Source organism: Neopelma chrysocephalum, unplaced genomic scaffold (assembly GCF_003984885.1).
Source record: "Neopelma chrysocephalum unplaced genomic scaffold, ASM398488v2 Primary Assembly neopelma1_189, whole genome shotgun sequence".
Lineage (NCBI taxonomy): Eukaryota > Metazoa > Chordata > Aves > Passeriformes > Pipridae > Neopelma > Neopelma chrysocephalum.
Genome location: NW_020897851.1, coordinates 1,375,718 through 1,395,876, shown reverse-complemented (window position 1 = coordinate 1,395,876; position 20,159 = coordinate 1,375,718). Strand labels below are relative to the sequence as shown.

Here is a 20,159-nt window from a genome sequence, read left to right as displayed (position 1 = left end):
CAGCAGCCCCGGCCTGGCTGTCTCGGGGCACTCGCACAGCGAGGTGCAGTGTCAGGGTGATGGTCAGTGAACTCAGGGCGTGCAGCTTCACAAGTGTATTTTATTTTTATACCATTCAGACAACAGCTGTCCTTTCACACAGCACTGTAAATACTTTTCACATCAACCACCCTGTCAGAAGAGGAGAAAAGGAAGCGTAGGGCAGGTCCATGGCCACAGCCCCAGTGTGTCATGGTGGCCTTGTCCTCTAGTTGGCTGTTAACATTCTCTGTCCCTTAAGGCATTTTCTCCTGCACAAAGCAGGATTTGAGCACAGGAGCCACTATGGATTGTGTGTTTGCACCTCTGGCTCCTGCCTGCCACCTCTCACCCCTCTGACATTAACACAGACCACCAGTGCTCCTGCAGGTGCCTCCTGCTGATCTGTGACCAGGATCAGTAGGTTGGTGCCCTCATGATGGTGACAACACTGAGGTGCTCCAAGGGGAGAGAGAATCCAGCGTTGGTGCAAAGCAGAGCTTAGAGCAGGGTTTGTCACTGAGATAGTCACTAATCGTCCCTTGGAGGAGACACTTGAGGTATTTTGCAGTCAAAACTGTAAAAACAAGCCAAGCTAGAAAGCTTTGTATTGCCCAAATGCCAAACTGTGGAGCCCCAGGAGGAAGCCTGGGGGGCTGGGTAACCCCCCTGCCCCATGCAGCTCCTGCAGCTTGGCTGGTGCAAGTCTCCTTTCCCAAAAGGCCTGTGGGAGTGCTGCTCATCACTACAGACATGACTTCAGTTTTTAGTCATGTTATTTAGGGAAACACTGTAAATACATTCTTGGGCAATTTGGGGTAGAAAGTGCATGTGCAGTCATTAAAAAACCATTTAAAGCTATGTTTTTCTGTACTGCAGTTAGGAATATATCAGGAAGTAGTTTCCATTGTTCATGGAACCACACTCAATTGCAGTTGCTTTGTGTACCCCTTAAAACTTGCTGCGAAGTGGGACTGCTCATCTTTCAGCCCCTCCCCTACAGGAGGATGTGTTCCCCTGATCCATGAGGTGTCTGATGCAAGTGCTGCTGGTTCCAGGCAGTTTCTCCTGTGGCTGCCCAGGGACTTGCACATGGCTGTGGCAGGAGAGTGGCTCAATGGCCTTCGTTCCCCCCGGCCCAGCTGGTGTCTCTGGCTGGGGCATTGCAAGGGCAGGAGGGCAATGGGGGAAACACGTCTTAGCTCATGTCCATTGACTCTGAGATGGAGAGGGAAGCAGAATCTTTCTGAATGCTCTCAAACAGTGACGCCATTTCAGGACTGGATCTGATCTGGGATGAAAACTCTGCCATCGCTGGACTTTTCTCCACCTCGGGGATGGTCAGGAGAGCAGCCACTGCCCTCATGGCTGAGCGCTTCAGCTCATCCTGCTTCTCAAACTCCTGCTTCACTGAACCTGCTTTCACCTGCAAATCCAAAGCCCTGTTTGCAGTCGGCACTTAGAAAAGCTGGTTCAGGCACAGAACCAACATGGCAGCAGAGACCAGCAGAGTATTTTACAGCTGGGCAAATGAGGGGAGTGGGTGGCTCAGCAGCAGTGAGGGAGAAGGCCGGGAGCAGAGGTGGCTTTGGGCAGGACCTGCCCCAGCCCCTCGCACGTTCCAGCTCTTACCTTGGTGGAGCAGGTTGCCCGGAGGGGCTCGATCAGCCGCTCGAGCCGCTGCAGGACGGCGCTGGGGCAGAGTGCGGAGAGCCGCGCCAGCATGATGAACGTCAGCATCTGGGCAGGACGGGAGGGAACGGGTTGGTTCACTGCAGCCCCTGGGCTCAGAGCTGGGCTCTGTCCTGTGCTCCTCTGCACTTGTGCCAGGGGCTTGGGGCAGAGCTTTGGTGATACTGGAAATGCAGCCCTGGCAGCCAGCAGGCTGGAGCTGCAGCAGGGCCTGGTGTGTGCAGTGCTACAGTGTTCACAGGGCCATGGGAACAAACAGCACTGCTCAGCATGGGGCTGTGCCTGCCTCTGAGCTGGGGTAAAGCAAATCACATTGGAAAAGGATGGCGTGCTTCCTATCCAGATGTGAGGCCAGCAGCCATTATTACGCTGCTAGATTTTTTTTCGGTATAGTATCACTAGTCCCTCTGAACAAATGACAATCATCGGTTTAAAGGCAGAAGAAACTTTGGTACATTTCTTACAAAGCCAGCTATACCGGGGTGTCTTGTCAAGGCCACTACAGTCAAATCAGAGCCAGACAATCATGAAAGGCTGCAGCAGTTGCAGGGAATAGGAAATGGCATGGCAGGGGCACACTGCTGTGGGGGCACACAGCTCAATTGCAGGCCAGGCCCCCAGAGAAAATGACATTAGTTAGGGCACAGCACTGACCCGAATATCATAGTGATCCTTTAGCCCATCCTCCACATGGTTCAGGTACTCGTAGATGTCCAGCTGGTCCAGGCAGCTTTCCAGCAAGGTGTACATGCACTCAAAAGCAGCTTTCCTCACATCAAGGCCATCGTCCACTGTGTGCTTGAATGGCCCCATTTCTACCTTAACCAAGACAAACAACAGTGGTGTGACCCAAGAGCAGACAGAGCAACAGCTCCATCTCACCTACACAGGCAGCAAGTCACTGTGTGGCACCCAGCCAAGCCCATTCACCTCCTGGATGAGCTCCCTTTGGACCTACCTCCCGGATGAGCTCCCTCCGGACCTTGGTTTCGCTGTACAGGCTGGGCAGGACCACGTTCAGTAAATCCCGGATTAAAGAAGGTTTGTTGTGAGCAGCAGAATTAAACAGGGCTAAAGCCACACGGCGAACATTCAGGTCTGGATCTTGCAGAGTTTGTAAGAAGTCACCTGTGGAGTAAGAATGTACCAGTCAGTCCTGCTGCGGTGTTTTCAAAGGATTTTGAAAGTATATCAGGGTATATTTCAAGAAGGCTGGTTATGGAAGCACCTATGGTGAAATAACTCCAGTGGCACACTCTTAACAGAGCCATTGGAGATGCTTTCCCTCCCTCCGTTTGGGATACAGTAAATAGAAAAAATATGACTGTCCTGCATTTGGGCATAAAACCAAACTGTGTCTCTAGCTACCTCACCCTAAAGTCAAATCAGCACCTTTGGTATTCAAGGAAGTTGGTTTTTGGTTTCCTTCTTGCTCAGATCTTCTCTGAAACAGAAGGCCCAGTTCTATAGAGCAGATCCAATGTGTGGGCTCCCTAGATATAAGACCCTTTACATATAGGTTGTACTTTTCAAGATCCTGTGAGGAGCTTGAAGTCTGAGTTTAAATTCAGAAGGAACTTAAGCTCCCTAAAAAACAATGCATTATGCCCAAGAGCAAGGCATCAGAGCATTTAACAAGGACTCACAGGACAGTGTTGCTCTGTCATCCCAAAAGCAGAGGAATACAGATCAAAACTAACTGGACTAGATGAGGTTCACACAGGAGTGAAAAATCCCCGAGCTGCTAACGATGCCCAACCTTTCACAGCCCCTCCTCACACTGCTGTCCATCCCACCCTACCTATGCAGCCTTTCAGGAGAGCATCAATGGGCTGAGGCTGGTCTGCAATTGTGAACTTGATGGCAGTGACCACAGTGCTCCGGGCATGTGGAGAGCCTGCAATGAAGGGGGGAAGAAAAACAGTGAAAGACCAACTGACAAAGTCACTGCTGTAACTGTAGCACATATTCTGCTCTTGGTCCGGTTACACACAGGTTGAAGAGGTTAAGAGAACAGAGCATTTGTCTTAACAACTCTGTGTTTAAATCTGCTCCTGCACAATCTCCACATGCAGTCCCTGTTCCCAAGACCCTCCTGTCCCTGTGCAGACCAGTGCACCTCTGATCCCCCCTGCAGAGATCCTTCATTTCCTGCTCACCTCTCTGGCTGGCTTTGCTCCCTGTTGTACCCACCAGCAGTTTACAAGAGGAATTTCCAGCAAAAGGCAGCATTTCCCCCCCTCTGGCCATCGCCATCCCCATTACCTGCTGACAGCTGTTTCCTCAGCCGGGGCAGCAGCTCAGCAGGGTTCACCAAGGTCAGCTTCCCCAGGCATTCTGCCACCACGTTGCGTGTCCCTTCCTCCGTGCACTCGCAGTGCTTGAAGAGCAGAGCCCAGATATCCTCCACGTAAGGTGTGAGGCTGTCGGCCGGGGAGGAGCTGATGACTTCCTTCAGGGAGTGCAGCAGCAGGTACTGTCGCTTGGGCTGGCTTCCGATCTCCTTCAGCATGAAGGGCAGATACTCCTTCAGATTCCCCACGCTGACATTCCCCAGCGCGTAGGAGGCAGCGGATTTCACCTCTTCACTGGTGGAACCAAACGCTTCCAGGATGACAGTTCTGAGCTCCCTCTGAGCACTGAGGTTTGTGGTACGGCCCATCTCTGCCAGGGAGAGGAAAGCCAGCACTTGAACAGCAGGACTGGACTTGGGGCTTTTCACATCCTGAACAAACTGGTTCACTGTCCCAGGGGCTTCCTTGGGGCAGGCCGAGGCCAGCGCTGCCACGCACTTTGCCACGGAGTGATAGGCCTGTTTGTGCAGCGCCAGCGAGGCCCCGGCCGCACCCGAGGAGTAAACGGGGGCTGTCAGCTGCTTCATCAGCTCCGGGTAACCCGTGCTGGCTGCCTTCGTCACGACCAGCGCCTGGAAGAAGGCGATGATGGCATTCAGAGCCCCTCCTTGAAGCAAAGGTGAGTGGACAAGCTGAAAGATTTCAGTGAGGACTGAGCCGCTGATCTTGGAGATGCAGGATGGATAAACCTTTGCCAAAGTGGTGAGGAACACGATGGCCACCTGGGACACGTGCATGTCATTCTCAGTGATTAAGGCAGGGAGCTCTGTTAGCACAGACTCGATCATGGCAGGCTTGAGGCTGTCGCTGTAGTTCTTCACCAGGATGTCCAGAGCAGTCAAAGTGCTCAGTTTCAAGGCACGTTGATTCTTTCTCAAGAAGGAAGCTAGAATGGGGATACCTTCCCCTAGAATGGGTCTCAAATCTATTTTAAGTGGAGAACTAGCAATTAAGGTTAATGCTTTGACTGTTGTCAGCCTGGTGATTTCATTTTTGAGCCTCTCCAGAAATATCTTCAAGGTTGGTTGGAGATCAGTGCTTAAATGGTCTCCCAGGTTGTAAATGATTTGTCCCATGCAAGAGATGGCACGTTCCTTCACCTCCTGGTCGATGTCAGCTGCCTTCAGCCGCTTCAGAGTACCAGAGAAAAGGTCCTTCACATAGGGCTTGGCATCAAAAGTGCAAGATTTGTCCAAAGGCCTGATAACTTTCACAAGCTGCTGAGTTACCAGCAGAGCTTCTGACATGATCTTATAAAACGGGTCTCCAATGCAGGTCACAACAGGAGGCAACAGGCTCTTGATATGAGGGTGAAACACCTCTGGCTGGTGGTTGCAGAGGAGCACGTGGAGGAAGGACAGCGTGTCAATCCGCATGTTGGAGGAGCTGGATTTATCCGCCAAGGAGAAAACAACACCTGTGCAAAGGAGACAACAGGACTGATGTCATGTTTTTCCTAAAGAGGGAGGTGCATGGATCCAACCAGGGACAGTCACAGGAGACTTTTCTCATATCCACTGTACAGTCACACCAAAAGCGAAGGCAGGACCTGAGCCCTCCAGCAGTGGGATGCTTCATGAGCCCACAGGCAGGAGAGCTCAGACAAAAATGGTGGTGGTGCAAATTCAATAATCAGCCAATATAAAGACTTTTTTTAAATGCCACTGGATTTTATAAAAGAAAATGTCACTTGTGTTTCTGATCTCATTCCAGCTGCTTTCAAAGGAGGCTGGAATAGGCACTCCCAAAAACATCTATTCAGGGGACTGGAAATGAACCTGATGTTCTTATCCTGGCTTGCAGTGCAGACAGAAGCCAGGATTAATCTGGGAGCTGTTCAGCATATCTGCAGGGAGCACATGTGTTTGGAATGGATTTTGCCAACCCTGCTCCTTCTTCCCAGACCATGGACAAGCTTACCAGGGACGAGTGCAGGGATGTGATCTGCCAGGCAACCAGGAAGAACATTGGCCAGTTCTGTCAGGAGGCTGAAACAACCCTGTCTTGATTTGATGCTCTTTTCTTTGAGCTGCTTGTGCAAGGCCTTGACAATGTTGGGGACCTGCAGTTTGAAGAAGCAAGGGACAAAGGGACACCTCAGTCATCCTAACTGTTCTCGGGGACTCACTCTGGTGCGTTTCTACAAGTTTATTCAATGAGTTTCCTGAGCAGCAGCTGCAATAACAGTAAGGCAGCAGCCTGACCCTTCAGCCAGAGACCAACCTGCCTCAGCCTGGACACAGATGCCAGCAGCTGGCAGAGGCACAGTGCCAGCTGTGCCCCCCTGCTCCTGCACTCCCCCAGCACTCTCTCCCTGGGAACAGCAGCAGACAGACAGTAAACAGCCGGCCCCCTGGATCTGGTCTCCCCTGGCTGCCTGCCCCAGGGCTCCTTCCATTAGCCACATTCTCAGGATTGCTCTCAGCCCAATCATCAGTAGCTGCTTGTCCTCAGTGCTCTGTGATTTAACTCAGTCACCTGCTCACCCACCTGGTTCCGAAGCATCCTCAGGGGAACGTCGCCCTTGCCAGAGGCATCGGAACTGTGCAGCCAGCTCTGGGTGGGCAGCGTTTGCTTCAGCAAGGAGATGTAAGCACTGAAGATGTCAGCTTTGACATTCTCCTCCCTCTCTTTGAACCTGCTTATCAAGGCTGGGGAAAGAGTTCTGTAGAAGTCCTGCAGGAGGTCGTGCCTGCTGCTGACAACGGCCTCCAGGCACTTGGCCGCAGCCCTGCGGACCTTCCAGCTGATGTCATCATCGTCACTGTACTCATCATCGCTTTCTGGGAACAACACAATGGAAAACAAGGTGCACCATTATGATAAAACCAGAGCTAGAGGATCACTTGATCCTCAGAGCTGCCCTCTCCAGCAGGAGAAAGCAGGAAGGGGAGAAATGTTAACCCTGTGTTCTGCTGAGCACAGCCATCCTCACAAGCAGGCACCTTGCTCTTCATCCTCCCCATTTTCAGTTTCCATCATCTCTTCCTCTTCCTCCTCATTATCATAGTTGTAGTTTGGGTCAAAGGTGATGTACTTCAGACACAGCCCCATCACACTCGGGATGTGAGGGTCGATTTCCTTTGGGCACCTATCAGGACAAATAAAAATCCTAAGAGTTAATCAAAGACTAAGCTGGTTTAAATACCCAAATAATACAATTAATCTCAAAAGGATCTGAAAGTGCTTCACAGACCATTTGAACATTTTGTTAACATGAGTTAAACCAGAGATGCTCCTTCCTGCTGTGCACAAAGCAAAGCCACATTCTCCTTGGGAGGATGCAATCATTTCTATAAGGAAAAATAAATCAATTGCCTTCACCCCCTGGTTGAATCCTCCCTTCCTGGAAGAACACCTCAGCAGCTCTGCAGGGCTCCTTTTCCAAGCAGTAAATGTTTGACCAAACAGCTGGAGAGCTGCAGCTCAGCAGCTCTTCTGCCTGAGCCTCCTTCCTGCCTCCAGCTCCCTCCATGGACCAGGAGTGAGGCAGTTCCCTCTGGCTGAGGAACCCTCCAAGGACAAAGGAAACTCCCAGTCCTGCAAAACCAATACAGAAGGACACCCTCACATGTTGAGGTAAAGCAGCTCATAACTCCAGCCCAACCCTGCCTGTGCAGAAGAGATTTCCTACGTGAACTGTCATTCCCACAGGAACACGTGCAGCAAGGCCCTCCTCCCTGGATGCTGGAAGTATCAGTATTTCCCCCATGAGGACACGGGTGCACTGGATGGACAGAGGTGTCCCCAAACATGCACTGGATGGACAGAGGTGTCCCCAAACGGATGCACTGGATGGACAGAGGTGTCCCCAGGGGCACACACCTCCTCACGAAGGACTCGAAGGCCTGGAAGCAGTACTCCCGCAGCTCGTCATCGTCCACGTTACAGTACTGAACGACCAGAGGGACAATCTTCTCCAGGTGTTCTCCTGGGAAAGACAAAGCAAACAGCAGTGAAAAACCATTCCAGCCTTCACTCACCCAAGCAGCTGACAGATCATCCACCTGCCACTTCCTTCCTTCCTGGCCTGGACCTCACGGGCAAAGAGCCAGCAGCCCACCAAAACCAGCCATGCTGATCTTCATAAGCTAACCACTGCTCCCTGCCTGCAGCCCCTTGCTGGCATTTCAGTCATGGGAAGAGCTGTGATTAGAGATCTTCTAGAACCTAATCTCAACTCTTTTAGACAGGTTTTTTAGGCAAGTAATACAGTATGCTGCCCTCCATTTCTCCTCTCATTTAAAATGGGGTGAATCAACTGACCTAATTCACAGAGGTGTTAATTCAGACCAAGGAAGCACTGCAAGATCTTGAGGTGAAGTTGCTGCAGAAGGGCAGCCAGAGAGATACTCTGGTGTCTCCTCCCTTCCAAGCGGAGATCAGAGAGCCAGGCCAGGATCCCAGAGGGAATTGCAAAGCACAAGCCACTCATACTTTAGGAACAGTGAGCACTCTTCTTTTACCGCTAAGAGGAGCTGCTCTAAAATGCACGTACATTTCCCAGTGCCATTTCAAGCTGCTCATCCTACCTATGCGGTGCCCAGCCTGCCTGCTGATGCCAGCCACACACTGGATGTATGTCCTGGTGGTAGATGTAGACTCATTCCTCTTCAGCTCAGCCAGCAGATGCTCTGTGAGCTCTGAGAAGATGTTTCCACTGCAGGTCAAGACTAGATGCCCCAAGGCAATGATGGCCCGTTTACGTACTGCCAACCTGGGGCTCTTCAGCTGGGGCAGGAGACAGGTCAGGATTGAGGAATGGAATGAGTAGAGTGTTCCCCCCAGTCTGAAATCAACAGAACAAGGCAGAAGTTGAAAGTCCAAGCCTCAGAGAAAAAGCCTTCTTGGCAGCAACAAATGTAAAAATCCTTCAGCTATGGAGACTTCATGCTCATTGTGGGGAGGGGGAGAAGGCTGGGTTTTGCATTTTGGTCTGAACATTGACTTGTTCTGTAAAGCACAGGCAGAGGCTATTTGTCTCCACGATGGAGGGGTTTTTGATGTGTCCTTCTGGATGACCTGGAGGTTTGTCAATAATTTCCTGCATGCAGATGACATATGACACTGTCACTCTGACTTATGCAACAAGAGAAAGAGAGGCAGCCAGGAAAAAAAATGCATGTGTGATCAGATCACAGGGCTAAAATAAACCTCCCTGCTTTGCCCTCGCCCTCCCGTGCTTGTGTGAGGTGAGCCCTGTGGGATCCATCACCAGTGGCACTGCCATTCCCAAGCACAGAAAGGCTCAGCATGTTGTCTCTTGTCCCCACTGGGGACCTGCTCTGCTAAGATATTCCCCAGGGGCAGCCAACCCAAATACTGTGTTTTTAAGTCCCAGTAGTAGGATTAGGGAAATAAGGAAATCAAAAGCAGACACATCCCTGCAGCCCCCTGCTATGCACAGCTCCAGAAGGAAATGCTCTGGTACCTGCTCAGCATATCTGACAGGATGTCAAGAGCTTCCAGCTGCACAGACACATCCTCCTGCTTGCCAATGGCTCCCGTCAGCTGGGCTGTGATCTTTTTGCACACATTTGCTGTCATGGTGGAGCCTGCAAGAGAGAGATTTTACGCTGCTATCAGTTAAAAAGGAGCCTTTTTGCTGCTGGGAACCATTCAATGCCTCCTACATTGAAAAAAGAAATCCCCCCCGGGAGACCTATCAGGACAGATGCATGAGATGGCTGCAGAGGAAACTCCTGTCCCCAGGAACCTCAGGTATTCCCTGCTGTGTTTTTGGGATAAGTAGTTCCAAACACTGCTCAAGTTTTCACTTCATCCCATCTTTCATCATACTGGTACCTCAGCTTCTACTGTCTCTCCTCTGTATTTCACTAGTTGTCCTCTGGCAGGTAAGTAAGGAATTGGTAACTTTTATGCTCTGAACTCCACATTTTCCCGTTTCCCAAAAGCTGGGATTCCCTGTTCCTCCAGCAGGGCCAGGCAGTGTACCTGTGGCAGCTGGGGGCAGCTCCGAGATGACGGTTTTGAGGCCAATGCTGGAGATGTCCCGCAGCTGCTCCTTGTCTGACAGCATGTTTGTGCACAGCGTGTCCACGATGGTCTCCACCTGGTACTCCTTCACTTTGCCAACCAGCGGGCCCAGGCTGTGGGAGGAGAAGCCAGTCAGGATGAAGGGCCTGATCCAAATGCCTGTGTCCTTCAAACCATCCCATTTCTCCTTCTTAGAGATCCTGGCCACCTGCCTGAGAATGACTGACTGGACGTTAACTGCTGTAAGTACCTCCTCAAGCATGGAAAGGAAATATTCCTGGTTCCATTTTGAGGCCTCTTCAATATCACATTCTGTATGGATGAGAGATCGCAGTGAGTATGGACTTACTGCTGATACAATCAGAGATAAACAGGCAAAGAAGTCGGTCCTCTGCTCAGTGCCCAACTGTTTCACTTTGAAAATCAGAATAAGCCAGCCCAAAGCAGGCAGAGACAGCAGCAGGGCCAGAAAATGTCAGGACCGTGGGAATCAAAAAGAAAGGGCTAAAGGTCACAGAGAAAGGACAGGGATAGAAGCAGCATGTGGTTAAAAAGAAGGGAATACAAATAGGATCCACAGAAGGAAAAACAGAGGAACCTAAATTTGTCTTTAAATGGCCCACCTTTCTGGAACCCTGGGGTGAACTGAGCCATTCCATGGCATTTCTAGACTGAACACTCTCACTTAGCCATGCTGGAGAAAGAGACAGGAAAGAAAACGGCAGCAGCAGGATCCCTTCATCTGAGGATTCACTAATAGAGGGACTTTCTGCCTTTGTTCATTTGGATTAAAAAAATATTGAAACAGACCAGGGCAAAGCAACAGCACAGGCTGCACTCGGAGTCAAGGCAGGGAAAAACCCAAGTGTATTATAAACTGTAAGGAAAAATGCCCTTGAAGAGGAGGGTTCAGGCCTGAAATTGAAATGCCATAAGAGTTTAGAACCATCATATCAAAGAGAGAACCACGGGAAAACAATGGGATTTCAAAGCCCAAGAGACACCAGGAGCTTGATGACCAACATTTTAAACTGGGCTTATCTCTGAGGAAGAAAAATCTTAGGGATACCACTTTTCATGGTAAGGTTCATAATACAAACACTGAACTAATTTCAAAATCACCTCCTGCTGCTACAAAGGTATCTGTGTTCACGCCCTGTGAGTATCAAGACAGAAAGTGCAGTGCCCTGTGAGAGGGCAAAGCCCCTTGCAAGGGAGGTTTGAGGGAGTGCCCAGGGCCAGGCTCTGCTCTCACATACTCTGTAGTCTGTAATGGCTTTATTAGTGCCAGGGAACATGGCAGTTACTGCCCAGGCTCTTACCACTTGACAGCAAGGTTCTGTACTTCCCCATTTTTGTCCTCCAGCAATTTCAAAAGCATTTTCACAACTTTTTTCTCGCTGTCTTCATCTAGTTTTATTGAATCTTTCTGCAGTTCTATCATCAGGTCGTTGGTGGCCATAAACCTGAAAGGACAAAGGACAAAAGTGGACTGGCTGATGTGCAGACACAAAGGCATCATCTTTGCATCTCCTGGGACAACAGAAGTTGGCAATTGGTGCTTGTATGAAAAGACACTACCAAAGAGTAACTTATCACCCTTCACACTGTCCTAAAAAGCAAGGTACAGAGAATTACAAGTAGGTAAATACCTAACAGGGGTCAGGCAAACAAAAACTCTTAAAGTGGCACCTGACTTGTGTATTTTTCTCAGTAACTAAATGAAGATGGTTAATTATGCCAGAAAAAATCATGGTGGGTTTTTTCACCAATTGCCTGGCCTAAGAAAAGCAGTTCTGGGGTCTAAGAACATACCTGGCTTTGTTCTTTCTGGCTAATTTAGCACTGATAGTATGACCCCACACATGGAGAAGGCCTACCATGCTCAAAAATGAAAAATAAAGTCATGACTCCATGCAAACTACACGTCAGAAGTGCCCTAGGCTATATTTAGATTGCTGTGAGCAAAACCAAGCAAGTAGTTATCACTCCAGCTTAGAAGGAAAAACAAACACCCAGCTGACTGTTAGTCAGTTTTCTGACAGGGACAATGACAAAATGGATATTAAGAAATTCTGGAAAGTATCTATTTTCCTGGGAGCAGGAAATGCAAAAGTTGCTGGTATAGGAGTCTGAGGGTCTGAGAAATCTCAGCGTGGCTATCGTGTAATAGCTGCTTTCTAATGTCAGCCCTGCATGGGATGGATGTCTAACAGGACCCACAAAGCCATTCCCTCCTTACAAAATGACACCTCCTTTTACAATTAGGCTCTGATGCCCCTCCTTCACGTGCAAGGCAACATTTGGAGCTTCAATCCGTAAGCCCATTCCTGAGCAGCAATGAGGTACATCTGGGGCGAAGGACTGCTGTGGTGTTCCACAGCCAGCCTGAAACCCGGAGTGGGAAAGCAGCGGGACTGTGCCCGAAGACATTCCCAGTGTGCAATCTATTTCTGATCCTGCAAGAGCTCTTCAGCTGCACTCACAGTTCACTGTCTGTGCACACCCAGCATGACCAATTATGGCCACAGGCAGAGCCGAGCCTTCCATGGCAACATGGCCAGCTTTGGACTTGCTGCCTGCTGCCATCCTGCCCCGGGACCTCAGAATCTCCCACACAGATCCCTCTGTGCAGGGGGAGCAAGAGAAAACTGCTCCTTCCATGTGTCATGTTTGGCCATGTGCTGGGAGGAAACGGCCCTGCAATACCTCTGTGTCATGACGTGTGTGGGGCACATCTAGTTTGGAGCGTTAACTGTAAGTTCTTTGAACAAACTGTTTGTACAACTACACCATCACTGACTTCTTTATAAAGTACCCATTTTAACATATGAAAACATCAGCAGCCTACTTTTAGGCTCTTACTAACCTCTCTCTTTTATACCTCAAAATACCAAGGCTGGCACAAACATCACCTTCCAGATTGTTACTGAGAACAATATACTCAGGGATGAAATCTTTCATAAATGTTAGTTTTCATTACTTTTTATAGAGTGCCTTACACATCGAGCCACTGGCCCCAACCCTAAAAAGTTGTCAACTTTTCTGCTGACATAAACAAAGAGAACAAAAGCATCTTAGTCCTGTTAGGGAGGCACATTTTCCCATCACACAGAAACAGTTGATAAAGCAGCCCGAGCATGGCCATCAGCATCTGTCACCCAGGGACAGAGCTGCCCAGACTAGGGGCTCTCAGCTCTTTTAATGCACTGACCATGTCACCGAGAGGAAAAGCAAACTAGAAGTATTTCAGCATTTGTGCTACACTGTTCTTCCTTCTGAAATTAAGTAACAACTTAAAGTCCAGCTGTCAAGACTTTCATTCTCTCTTCGACTTCCATCAGGCAGCAGCCCAGGCAGGGGCAGGGAGCGCCGTTGCCTTCTCTACATTCCCCCCTCAGCCAGGACTCAGCTGGGCTGAGACACCGCAAACACAAGCGATCAAAGGCTCTGCCCCAGGAGCATCCCGCACACCGGCGGGGCCGGGGCACCGTGCCCATCCCCGCGGGGCCCGACCCTGCTGCCGCACCTGAAGTCCTTGTCGGTGGAGGTCATCTTCTCCAGCAGGCTGGAGATGTGGTAGGAGGCGCTGGCCATGGCGAGGGGCCGGGGCGGCTCCGCGCAGGGAGCCCCTGAGGCGGCGAGACGGGCCCGGGCCCGGCGGTGCCTCTGCCCGCTCGGCGGGCTGGGCTCGGGGGGGCCGGGCTGGGTTAGGCCTGGCTGGGCTGGGCTGGGCCGGGCAGGACGGGGCAGGGCCGAGCCGCCCCCGCTCCCACCGCCCGCCCCCTGCCCGGCGAAGGCACCGCCCGCCCCCGGAACCCGGCGCAGCCGGAACGTCGTCGCAGGCGGGCGGGGCGCGGCGGGAGCGGTTGTGTGCGGCACCGCCGTGCCACGTCTGAGGCGGGCAGAGGCCGGGTCGGGACGGCGGGGCCGCCATGGTGCGGGGGGACAGCGGGGACAGCGGGGGGACAGGGGGGCCGCCATGGGGCGGGGGGACAGCGGGGACCGGCCCGGGGCCAGCGCCGGGGGGGCCGGAGCAGGAGGGCGGGGGCGGCCCGGCGCGGAACCGGCGGTGTCCCGGGGCGCGGCCCCAGCGCTGCCCGCCGAGGGGCGGCCGGGGCCGGCCCGGGGGCTCCGGGGGCCGCGGCCGAGCGATGATGAGCTCAGCTCCTTCTGCTCCCTCTCTCCGCAGGTCTCGGTCATCAACACCGTGGACACGTCCCACGAGGACATGATCGTAAGTGTGCGGGGGGAGCGGCCCGGCCCAGCCGGTCCCGGCTGGAACAGCGCTGCTCTGGGGCGCTCTGTGCCAGGGGGGAGCCTGGCATGTGTGTGCCATGCTGAGCACAGCTGTCCTTGCCTCCCTGCAGCACGATGCCCAGATGGATTACTATGGCACACGCCTGGCCACCTGCTCCTCCGACCGCTCCGTGAAGATCTTCGACGTCCGGAACGGAGGGCAGATCCTCATTGCAGACCTGAGGGGGTGAGCTGTCACAACAGCACACTTTCACTGCGGGAAGCTCTTAATACCTTGCCCTTTTGCCCTTGGGCAGCACAAGGTGCAGGTGGACGCCAGGGTGGGCTCCTCCAGGGCTGTGCTGAAAAACTCCTCAGATCTGGGAAGGGGACAGAGCACCAGTGGGAAATACACTGAGGCTTGGTCATTCATTGAGTACTTGACACCTGTGATTTTCAAGACATAAAATGTACTAATACAAGGCTAAATGTTTGGAATTGTTTTCTATGGCAGTGACAGCCCGTGTCAGGGCACTAACTTTGCCATCTTGGCATTACCCATTCCTCATGTCAGGCCAGCAATCCCTTCTGGAGCAGCGATTCACAGCAGTGATGGCTGTGAATGGAGGGGTTTCTCTCCCCTTTTCCACATGACATTGTTTCTTGCAGGCATGAAGGTCCGGTGTGGCAGGTTGCCTGGGCTCATCCTATGTATGGGAATATCTTGGCTTCCTGTTCCTATGACAGGAAGGTTATTATCTGGAAGGAAGAAAATGGCACTTGGGAAAAGACCTATGAATACACAGGACATGATTCCTCAGGTATGGGAGTTTGGAGCTGGGAAGGGCATCTGGGGAAATGAGGGGATTCGGGTAAGGTTGGAGTAAATCTGTCAGTGTTAAGGAAGAAGGCCTCTGTCAAACAGACAGGGATAAATAGTGGAGAGAGAGTAAATCTGTTCAGCACAAACAGGACCTTTACCTAAGGTCATATTACTGGATAACCTCCTGTCCTGATTCATACAGTGTTTGCACACGAGTTGTTGTACAAAGAAATCAGCTTTCAAATAAAGATGACAGGGGACTGAATTCTTGAGGGAAATACTGTCTGTGTCCAGTAAGAAAAAATGAATTTATCATGCAGTGTTTTGTTTTACAGTGGAAACTTTAGTGTTCAGATGATTTGTCCAGCCAATGCAGATCTGAAGTCTCCATCTTTGCTGTGTTACTGATAGAGATTTTACATCCTCTGCCTGCCATTCAGCTCTTGTTTTAGTCAGCGATGCTCCCCGCTGTTGTCAGAGTTTTTTAACCTCATTAAGAGTGCTCTGTTGGTGTTCTCATTCCAAAAGGGTTCCAAAAATAAAGGCCATTCTCTGTCATTCCGTAAACAGGGTTAATTGACTGGCTTTGCTGAAATTCAGGAATTTCAAGACTCATTCTCGGCTTTCAGAGCCACTCACTTTTGGTGACTGACTGGTACCAGTCAGTTTTAGGCAGTCCCTGTGCTGTAATGTCTGTCTCTTCTTTCCCAGTGAATTCTGTCTGCTGGGCCCCACATGACTATGGGCTGATCCTGGCCTGTGGCAGCTCGGACGGGGCCATCTCCTTGTTGAGCTACACGGGAGACGGGCAGTGGGAGGTCAAAAAGATCAGCAATGCACACACGGTGAGTCTGGGCCTTTGCAGCAGCAGAGCTCCAGGACCTACAGGAGCTACCAAGGGGATTGTTGCCTCAAAGAACTTGACTAGATAAATACTGAAATCCAGTGAAGTGATACCAAGAATAACTTGTTTGACGTTCATCCTGAGTGGGCAGGTACACTTTGTAGTAACTAAAATGAAGTGGAAAAAAAGACAGGTGAAGGCTACTAAACAGCACTGGTAATGCTTGTTAATTGAGGATTATTGTTAAACACAGTGCTGAAAGTTAACTGGCAGGAAATGCCCTTGGTCCTAAGAATACCTGCACCAACTAACCGAATAAACAGAAGCCAGAAAAATTGCAAGGCACGTGTTTTTCCCAAAACAGTGGGGATTTTTGCTTAAGCAAAACTTCATAAGCTAATGGCATGGCTCTCAATAGAAGGAAATTGGGCTCCAGACCAAAGCTTCCTTCTACTCCAGCATTCCAAAATCTTAGCAGCTGCGTGTGCCTTGTGTCTGTGCAGTTTCTATCTCTGTCTCCACTGTTCACACCCCCAGGATGATATTTCCCCATAAAGCAGTTCCTTACCTACCTCAGGCTTTCTGAGTAAGTGCCTCAGTGAGACCAGACTGTGTCTGGATTTGTTATTCATCTGATATCCATCCAGCATTGTGCAGGACTCCCATTTTCTGAGATGGGCTTATTCCCCACCCCCCCCAGACACTATGCTACGTTTCCTTCACCCTGTCAGCAGCCTTTATTCCTTTATTTGTGTAAAGTAAGCAGCTTTTAATAGTAATGTTTTTCATTACCTAGATTGGATGTAATGCAGTCAGCTGGGCTCCTGCTGTTGTACCAGGGAGCCTTATAGAACAACCCTCTGGTCAAAAGCCAAACTATGTCAAAAGATTTGCATCGGGGGGCTGCGACAACCTGGTCAAGATCTGGAAGTAAGTGCTCTGTTATCAAATAAAACCTGGCACTCTTTCTAGGCTTTGAATGTCCCTGTTAGTATCTCAGGTAATACTTTCAGCATGTCTGTGCTTCCCTCTTTGAATTCCTGTTTTTAAGAAGTGCTTTAGAAATGGAAACAACTTGGTGATGCCCAGTATCTGCCGTGGTTTGTGCAGTCTGTGCCAGCCCTGTGTCATCTTGTCTCGGAGAGTGGCTTTCTAATGGTCTTTGGTTACCACCGTGACTTGGGCAGTAGCAGATTTCTGACAGTAACTGAAGATGAGAACAAAAACTCTGCCTGTGCTTTCTGCCCCCTGGAAGGAGTTTTGTCACTTAAAGCCATAGAGATTTTTGGAGAACTGGGGAACGCCTGTGCTTTGTATTCTCTGGATGAACCAGGAGTCTGGCTACAAAGCCAAAGCCTTCCAGAGCAGGGGATGAGAAATGCTGCTGCCACCCTTCTGACTGTATGATTGTGTTTTCAGGGAAGAAGACAGTCAGTGGAAAGAGGAGCAGAAGCTGGAGGCTCACAGTGACTGGGTGCGAGACGTGGCCTGGGCTCCATCCATAGGTTTGCCAACCAGCACCATTGCCAGCTGCTCCCAGGTGAGGCTGGAGCCACAGGCAGGCTCTCAGTGCCCTCGCTGCCACGTGCTTCCTTCCCACTCCTCTGGGTGAGCAATAGTAAGGTCAGAGCTGCTGTAACAGGTCCTCCTGGCAGTCCTTTGCTGTGTCTGGGTCAGTGCACAAGAGCCTTTGAATCCTGTTCCTTCCAAACTCAGAAACTCAGAAGAAGCATTTGTGGACAAAGGTTTGTGCATGTGTGTCTCTGTACCAAAGACTGGCTGCTATTTTGAACATCATGAGCAGGATGGTGTCAACAGCAGGAAGACCTTCAAACTAATGCCATATTTTAGTGTTTTGGACCAAATTCACTGAACCTCCAGCTAAAAATACTGTTTTCTAATAATTGGCATTCGTAGTCAGCTCTGATGTCCTCAGCCTTCATATTAACTGTGGTGGTCTTGCTGCTAATAATTCTATAAATGCTTTTTTTATTACCATGAAGACTGCTTAGTGAGCTGCTGCCACGTGACAGGAAAACAAAATCTCATTCTGGGGAAATATTTCAGCTGATAGATAAGTATTTTGGGAGCTGTTCTCTGGTATTTGCAAATCACTGTAGGTAGTTTTTCTCACCGGAGCTGTACTGCTTTGCCTTTAGCTATAGCAAGGAAACAGCCCCTTTGTGTGCTGAGCACAAATCCAGGCAGGGACGTCAAAGGGTGGGATCAGAGCTGTGATTTGGGAGTGGAGCTCCAAGGGCAATCAGGGTGGTGTGTCCTGTGTCTGGCCAGCTCAGCCTCTGTGCTTTTGCAGGATGGCAGAGTGTTCATCTGGACGTGTGACGATGCCTCTGGAAACTCCTGGTCACCAAAGCTGCTGCACAAGTTCAATGATGTTGTCTGGCACGTGAGCTGGTCCATCACTGCCAACATCCTCGCGGTGTCTGGAGGAGACAACAAAGTGAGTACTGCTGCCTTGACTCTGGCTGCACCTGCCCTGTTTGCAGAGGAGAAGGGACAGGCTGTTGTCACTTGTTTGAGACAAGGCTGTCGTAGAGTCTTCTTTGCTGCAGCGGTGACTGTTTTTTAACTATCAGGAGGGCAGGAAGACCGTAACCTCTGGCAAACTATTTGCCTGCATTCTGAGTCCTTACTGGAAAGCAGAAATGAAGCTGAACTTGGTTTCCTGGGGTACTACAGCAGAATTCACCAGTGCTGTGGTAGCTGTGGGGAGAGGGGAAGCTGAGGGAGTGTTAAGGCTGAAAGCTGTGCCTGCTCTGTTTTTGAGGTGACGCTGTGGAAGGAGTCGGTGGATGGACTGTGGGCCTGTATCAGCGACGTGAACAAGGGCCAAGGAGGGGTGTCTGCGGTGACAGAGGGGCAGCAGAACGAGCAGTGATGCACCAGGGAGTGCTCCAGCTGTAGCAAGAGATCCCTGTCCCTGATTTGCAATGGTTCTTGAGCTGGATGAGAACTGATTTTATCGAAACTGAACATGGGAAACAATTATCCAATTTTATGAGCACTCTAAAGCTATTACTGGGAGGCTACAAAATGTTGATAATCAGCCTTAATTGACATTCCCTTAAATTTAAGGTAAAGAGCATAGCAAAGTACTGTGCCTGATACTACTCCTTGATGCTGTAGGAATTATACCCTGCTTTTCTGGTTTAAGGATCAAATTTGATTGGATATACAGTGGTCAGACTTCAAGCATTTGAGCAGGAACAGGAGGAGACTGTCAAAGGTGTGAGGTGTGAACTCCTCTGTGCAAAGGGACAAATACTCTGTGCCCTCAAAGGCCAGGACTTTGTTCCCAGTGAGGGGAAGGGCTGCTGGAGTTCTCGGGTTAGCTGGTAGTGTGTTAGCCAGCCCTGCTGGTAGCAGCAAAACGGTGCTAAGATCTTCCTGAAAATAACATGCTTGGCTAAGTGGAAGTCTCTGTGCTTTCCTGAAGATGAAAAGGAGTAGTGGAGTGCATATGTCTTCTGCTTTACAATGGTCTCAAACTTGGTTATTTTACCAACATCAGTAAATCAAACCATGGTTTGAAGATTTTTTTTAGCCACATGTCTGTACTGTACCTCAGGTTTGTTTTTTTTCTTTGTTGAGATACCAACAGAATAAAGTCCTATTGGTTAAAGCCTGGTGTGCTGTATTTAATCATCTTTTCACTGGGCCCCTTATGAAAAGTAAAACTTGTCTTTTTCCACTAATTTGATTATTCATTGTGAAAACTGAAATAAGGTGACTGAGCTATAATCAACCCAATTCTTATACAGTAACATCAAATTAAAGAAATACAATCAAGAGTCCCTCAAAATAAGCAGCTACTATTTTATAATGCCTTTAAGTGTTCAGTTCTTTATAGATTAGGTAAGTAGAAAATATTCTGGGTTTTGTTTTCTGGGTTTTTTTGTATGTAGGTGGTTTTTTTCCTTGTTGTTTTGGGGGTTTTGGTGGGGTCCTTTTGTTTGTGGGGTGTTTTCCCTGCTGTAATGGGACATCACAAGGCTGGGCTTTACAAAACTGCGGCTCTTCCTTTGGTCTGGGCATTTCCAAGGGAGAAGGTAAACAGTGCCAGCTTCCCTCTTCTGCTCTTACAGCTTTGTTCATCCTCAGGGAAGGAGGAAGGGCACGAACCTGTTGCCACACTTTGAAGTTATTTTTAAACCCACCCTTAGCCAGTGCC

The 20,159-nt window shown here is 50.1% G+C and overlaps 2 protein-coding genes across 3 annotated transcripts; one reads left to right on the top strand and one right to left on the bottom strand.

Annotated features, from left to right (window-relative positions):
- Positions 1-80: 80 nt before the first annotated feature.
- On the bottom strand, positions 81-13,714 carry LOC113976961 (cullin-associated NEDD8-dissociated protein 1-like). Of its 2 annotated transcripts, XM_027702651.1 has the most exons (16): positions 13,591-13,714; positions 11,384-11,527; positions 10,020-10,174; positions 9,496-9,619; positions 8,597-8,853; positions 7,890-7,995; positions 7,010-7,155; positions 6,555-6,847; positions 5,985-6,126; positions 5,348-5,481; positions 3,976-4,213; positions 3,512-3,607; positions 2,669-2,838; positions 2,365-2,529; positions 1,651-1,758; positions 81-1,444 (listed from the first exon to the last, which is right to left on the bottom strand). In XM_027702651.1, exons 1-16 carry the CDS (start codon positions 13,656-13,658, stop codon positions 1,217-1,219), a joined length of 2,574 nt encoding a protein of 857 aa, XP_027558452.1. In that variant the 5' UTR covers positions 13,659-13,714; the 3' UTR covers positions 81-1,216. The 2 variants fall into 2 exon arrangements, with proteins under 2 accessions (XP_027558452.1, XP_027558450.1); XM_027702649.1 differs by having other exon boundaries at positions 3,976-5,481.
- A 177-nt stretch (positions 13,715-13,891) lies between these two features.
- SEC13 (SEC13 homolog, nuclear pore and COPII coat complex component) lies at positions 13,892-19,615 on the top strand. Its single transcript, XM_027702653.1, has 9 exons — positions 13,892-13,999; positions 14,254-14,298; positions 14,432-14,547; positions 14,970-15,121; positions 15,835-15,968; positions 16,764-16,897; positions 17,387-17,507; positions 18,282-18,428; positions 18,756-19,615. The coding sequence occupies exons 1-9, from the start codon at positions 13,997-13,999 to the stop codon at positions 18,864-18,866; spliced, it is 963 nt and encodes a 320-aa protein (XP_027558454.1). The 5' UTR covers positions 13,892-13,996; the 3' UTR covers positions 18,867-19,615.
- The last annotated feature ends 544 nt before the right edge of the window (positions 19,616-20,159 follow it).

Excerpts from the sequence above, each read along its gene's own strand:
- SEC13 (XM_027702653.1), top strand. Across the intron at positions 15,122-15,834 it reads CACAGGACATGATTCCTCAG|TGAATTCTGTCTGCTGGGCC; the intron begins GTATGGGAGTTT and ends CTTCTTTCCCAG. Across the intron at positions 17,508-18,281 it reads CCATTGCCAGCTGCTCCCAG|GATGGCAGAGTGTTCATCTG; the intron begins GTGAGGCTGGAG and ends GTGCTTTTGCAG.
- LOC113976961 (XM_027702649.1), bottom strand. The coding sequence starts at position 13,658 with ATGGCCAGCGCCTCCTACCACATCTCCAGCCTGCTGGAGAAGATGACC. Across the intron at positions 11,528-13,590 it reads TCCACCGACAAGGACTTCAG|GTTTATGGCCACCAACGACC; the intron begins GTGCGGCAGCAG and ends TTGTCCTTTCAG. Across the intron at positions 10,175-11,383 it reads CAGAACCTTGCTGTCAAGTG|CCTGGGCCCGCTGGTTGGCA; the intron begins GTAAGAGCCTGG and ends CTCCTCCCACAG.